This window comes from Aptenodytes forsteri, unplaced genomic scaffold, assembly GCF_000699145.1.
Source record: "Aptenodytes forsteri isolate BGI_AS27 unplaced genomic scaffold, ASM69914v1 Scaffold7, whole genome shotgun sequence".
Classification (NCBI taxonomy): Eukaryota; Metazoa; Chordata; class Aves; order Sphenisciformes; family Spheniscidae; genus Aptenodytes; species Aptenodytes forsteri.
This window is the reverse complement of record NW_008795919.1, coordinates 3,101,782-3,107,140: the sequence shown is the minus strand read 5'-3', so window position 1 is coordinate 3,107,140 and position 5,359 is coordinate 3,101,782. Positions and strand designations below refer to the sequence as shown.

The following is a 5,359-nucleotide window of genomic DNA, read 5'->3' as shown; positions in this document are numbered from 1 at the left end:
GGCAGAGCGCGGCTACCGCCCCTCAGCAGCGGCTTTGACACCTCATTGGCTGGTTGGGTCAGGCGACTGGGATTAGCCAATCAGGCGTCGAGTTGAGGCGGCTTTGTTCTCCACAGAGCTTGAGGAGGCAGCCGGGAGCGTTGGGGAGGCGGGCGCCTGGGCTGAAGGACGGCGCCTGGGGAGTCCTTTCCTTTTGCCCGGCCTCCAAAAGCCTCCAGAGGCTTTTATGTAGTTAAAATTTAACTTCGTAGAAGTGCCGAGATGCCCTGTCCATACCATCAGTCACAGGCTGTAGTAACACAGTAAACTGCTCTGCTTTTAGAAATGGTGAGAGGAACTTGCTAGGAAAACATTTGGAATTAAGTAAGTAAGTGTTAGTCATTTTTTTTTTTTTCAATATTTATTAAGTACTTATAAAACAGGCCTTAAACTCGCCTTGGTCCATTTCCAGAGCTGTGGGAGTGACAGGTTTCAGCCAGCAGCCTGTTCTCTGGAGGAAGTCCTGTTCTCCCGCTGCGTTACGGGAGCCCCATTGCTGGCTGTAGTCTCTCACTGAGCTGGGGCCCACCGAGACAATTGGAAGTGGTCAATTCAAAAACTTACTTAAACTGCAAACCCTTCTTTTCTTGCCATTAGTTGAGCAAGCTCTGTAGTGAGTTCGTGTGCATCTCTCTGGGATCAGCTAGACGGGGTAGTGGCTGTTCTACGAGCCGGATTCAGAGGAGATGGGACTCACAGGACACACTAGACTTGTGGAGGCATTTGCCAAAGGATACTTACTATTGATGCAAGAAGTTTAGATGAGTTTAAGGGTAGAGTGGAGAAGTACTTGGAAAAGACGTGCATTGGTGGTTACTAAATGTACAAATCCCAAGTTAAGAAAATCCCCTAAACTGAAAATGTCTATAGAGTTTGGGAGAGCATTAGGGAATTATTACACAGACTTGTCCTGTTCTCACTTTTCCCTAGGTATCTGTTCACGGCAACTATTGGAGACAGGGAGAACCTTGGTGTGAATCAATATGGCTATTCTCAAATTCTCTACAGGGAATTTTTGCTTGCTTGGCAGTAACCTCAGGCTACGGATTCTGCTAACAGGAAAGGAAACATAGCATAAAATGAGACATGAGACCAAACAGTGGCTCTTTATCAAGAGTACTTACTGTGAATGCCATTCTCTGCTCTCAGTCAAAATGTTTCTTCTATACATTCTCTCTGAGATATATATATATTTTTTATCATTTTAGTACTGAGCATTTTCAGTTTCTCTAGCAAGTGGAGGTTCTCTGATCCAAATGACTGGGGAAAAAAATACGATTACTAAAAAAGCTGAAGAGACTCCAAAATTACAAAGGTTGCTTAAACTCTAAGGGAAATTGTCTTATAAACAGATGGTTTTATGCTGTCAAACAGCCTTAAGCATCCTAAATTTATACGAGCAGGAAAGCCTTTCTAAAGTAGGTCCATGATCTAAGTCACAAGTGTTCCACTGAAATTAAAGGGACTTGTCCTCTTTATTATCTTAGCATAAGATAGACAGGAGTTTAAGCAAATCTTGCACCAGTCCTGGAAAAAAAATGGAAAAAACCTGACAACTGTACTTCCAGTGATTGCACTTTTATTTCCTTGGAACCATGTTAGTGTATCTCTGTTTAAAATTCACAGTACAAAAACACGGCATATCTGAAAAGGCAAACTCATACCAGCCAAGTGCACTACAGATGCTCTGTTCGTTACTCTACTCTGTATGGCTGTGTGTATTCTTTAAAACTATTCATGCTTTTCTGAACTATAAGAAGCAGTAAGCTCACTCAGAAAACAAAGCTCTCATAAATAGGTTCTTCAGCAGGAAGAATTCCACTTGTTTTCTTTACTCCTTTCTTATGAAGTTTCTGAGGTGTATATACATGTTAATTACAGTGTCAACAATAATGTGTTTTACATTTCTTAGCTGCTTTAGTAAGACTTTTTCAAAGCAAATCATCAATATTTGTTTTTTAAAAATCTATATAGTATAGAATCTTTGTAGAACTGTAAAATGGTTCACACTTTCATTATGAACAGGAGCTCTGAGCAAGTCTTTGATGAAATATAAACCCATTCTTCTAAATAGTTTCCAGATAATAAGTACTTTCTGGATGATATTTAGAAGTAGTTACACTGTTGCATGTCTCTAAGTACAAAACAACTTGTTCGTAGTCTGTATTTTGCTTCTCATAATAGAATTTTAGCAATATTTAATGAAAGTAATAAACCAGCATTAGTTGGTAGGACACAAGTAATTTAATCTTGAATACAACAGTAACAAATACACAAATATATCTACCTAAGATTTGGTTTCACCTTTTCGTCTACCTCATCTGGAATATCATCATTAACATGTCGGACAACCAAATTATACGGTTCCTCCTCCATTGTCTCTTCATCTGATTTCTGTTCCTCCTCCAAAGCCCATTTGGAACGTTTGTTTCCCGTGCAGGAGACAGGAGAATGTTCTGCATCTAAATCGTCAGGGATGCTGTCAAAATTAGCTTCCGCTAGACACTTATGGCACAGTCTGTAGCGTCTTGTTCCTTGCTGAACAACACATCCTGTTAGGTCGGTTACGTGACGCTTGCATTTTCTGCAGATCAGTTTGCCAGCTTGATGTATCTAAAGAGATTTAAAATTTGAAAATGTCAGTGTTCATCAAAAGCAGATTTTTAATTTTTTTTTTTTAGAAAAAGAAAATTCACTGAATCATTCTAAAAAATGAAATTAAAAATCTAATTTGCCAATTTAAATGATGAATAATTAAAGTTGATGTGCAGCTAGGAAGCTTTTCTGGTATTAGTTCTGGAAATGACTGGACAGCTGGTACCAGTGACACCTTGTGGGTTTTTTCCAGGCTGAATCTCCGACTGAAATGGCGTACCGTTTGGAAGTGGTTACGTAAATGCTCTAGTCGGGTGAACCTTTTCCCACACGCTTCGCATGGGTACGGTCGCTCCCCTGTGTGACACCGAAGATGTCGCTTCAGGTCTGCGCGTCGCTTCACTGTGTGCGTACAGAAGGGGCATTTGAATCGCATCCGAGGTAGGTCATCTGTTACAGAGAAATACAGGTAAAATGTCAAATATCAGGAGTCTTTCTTTATCTAGTAGTTTGATTATTTTTCAGCTTAAGTAAGGAGCAGTTCATTTTTCCTCTGGTCTGTCACTACATAGGAAAAATCCCAAAATATAACCCCCAAACCCAGTATTTCTTATTCAATGTGTTAAACGGGCATTTGACAGTGTATTCTTTCTTACTCGGGGTATTTTTTAGACATACAGATGATCATAAATACGTAGCTATAATATACAGTCATCATATCTGCCTCTTCCATCAGCTAACAGTTCATTTATAATTGACATTTATAATCTCTATGTAATATACTAGGACGCCCAACGTCTTGATGCAGTTACAATAAAATGTAGGTACATTAGTTTCCAAAGGAATGCACGTAAGAATACACCTGTCAACTTTATTCCACCATCTGAGGCACATGCCATCAGTCCATCAAGAGCTTAGATGCTTTATGTAGTGTGGCCAAACACTCGTGGAGTTTGGGCTGGGTTTAGACCTTAAGGGACATGCAGCATCCCGCCAGTGACAGGACCTTCTCTTGTGAAGGACTTAGGTTGGATTTCGGTTGAATGCCTCTGTTACTGCCAGGTACTGGGGGCCTTACAAGAGAAATTCAGTCCTTCGGGTCCCCAAGTCAATTACAGCTCTTGAGGCTTCATTGAATTCCACTTGGGTCCAAATAATCTGGTATGCGTTGTTTTAAATTTACAGAATACCCGAGTCAAGCTCTCCGATTCTAATTCTCATGCCCTGTTCTGGCTTCAAAGTCTCTCGTTCTGTTAGGCACTATAACCGAGTAGATCAAGAAAATAATCTGCAACTCTAGGCATCATTTTGATTTTCATGCAGCCATACAAATTCTCTCCAAAAGACCATCTGAATTCTTCCAAATAAAGACAAACTTTGCAAAACCATATGCATTTTTTACCTTCGTTCCAACTACTCATTACACCTAAAATTGTGGGCATCGAGGTGTACAGTTCCTCTGCTTTTAATTCCATGAACTCAGGAGTTCTTGAAAGTTCTTGTTCTAGCTGAGCAATAGACCACCTCTTCGGTATCACTTCTGATTCATGATTATACCCGTAACCATCGTGATCAACGTCATTCTCGGCATCAAATTCAACCTCCTCTCCAACCCGAGAGATGTGGCTGGAATCTGACGCACTGCAACCTCCGCTGGCCCGCTCAGCTTTGTTCGATTTACACTGCACAAAGTCACGGGTCTGTGACAGTCCGAGGTGCTTTCGGCGCTTTCTCGTTGAGCCCTGTTTTCTGCCTTTTTTCGATAGCTGTGTTTCTGCCCGCTGAAGAATCACCTGTGAGGACAGGTAGCTGCTGTAACCACCCCAGGAATTTTCATTCACCGTATTAGTCTTTTCATCCGGGACTGAATAGGAACGCCTGGGGTTGCTCTTTGCTTTCCTTCTTGACCGATAAAGGGAGGGATGGGCAGGTTCACTGTTTGTGCTTTTGGCCGAAAGGCTGAGGTAATGATCCTTTTCCTTTTCATTAATATCCAGCGAGGACTTAATGAAGGTCTTACAGACATTAAGAATATCTGTCATCTGCAGATAGCTAGCAGCTGACATGACTTCGATCACGTTTTGACCGGTTAAAGACAATATGCCCGAATACACGAAGTCCAGGATAACCATAAATGTCTCTGGAGAGAAGACCTCAAAAGTAGCTGTCGTCGGCTGACTCGTCTCCTTCGAGCTCTGCGAAAGGAGCATTTTGAAATAGCCGCTGCTGGCAAACAGCACATTGCGATGTGCTTTAAAGACCTTTCCCTCGACCAGGATATTGCAGTCACAGAACAAGTCTTGCTTCCGTTGCTCGTTTAGCTGCTCAAGGAGGTGAAACTGGTGGGAAGAAATCTCCATTCCAGTCAGGGAGTAACAGCAAGTCTTGCTCTAGAGTAAAAAAACAAGTATAAGCATGACAATCTAGACCAATGTTGCTGAATCCTGTTTTAAAGAGGTGAGCTCTATTAAAGACATGAACATTGTGCATGTTATCACATTCCCAGTATCTCTCCAAACTCCCTGCGGCCCCTACCCCGCGTAACAACGTGAGAGAAGAAACTTAGCGGCTCTAGAAGAGGTGAAAAGATGCCTCAGCAGGATTACTGCATATCCGAAAAGAATTAACGTTACGTCGACGAAGACGTGAGCGGTTCACAGAGAAAAAGAACTCGGCCCTTCTGTCCGTGCCGTGAACTAGTTCGTTGCGGGCACAGCCCCTGCCC

General features: G+C 41.9%; 1 protein-coding gene across 1 annotated transcript in view; it reads right to left on the bottom strand.

Annotated features, from left to right (window-relative positions):
• Positions 1-1,616: 1,616 nt before the first annotated feature.
• Positions 1,617-5,359, bottom strand: part of LOC103903557 (zinc finger and BTB domain-containing protein 8A) — a 4,606-nt gene continuing 863 nt past the window's right edge. Inside the window, exons 2-4 of the mRNA XM_009284778.2 lie at positions 4,037-5,024; positions 2,915-3,084; positions 1,617-2,652 (exon numbers count right to left, since the gene is read on the bottom strand). Of these exons, the coding sequence (XP_009283053.1) occupies positions 2,323-2,652; positions 2,915-3,084; positions 4,037-4,994 (1,458 nt within the window). The 5' untranslated portion in view covers positions 4,995-5,024 and the 3' untranslated portion in view covers positions 1,617-2,322. The remainder of the gene's footprint in view (positions 2,653-2,914; positions 3,085-4,036; positions 5,025-5,359) is intronic.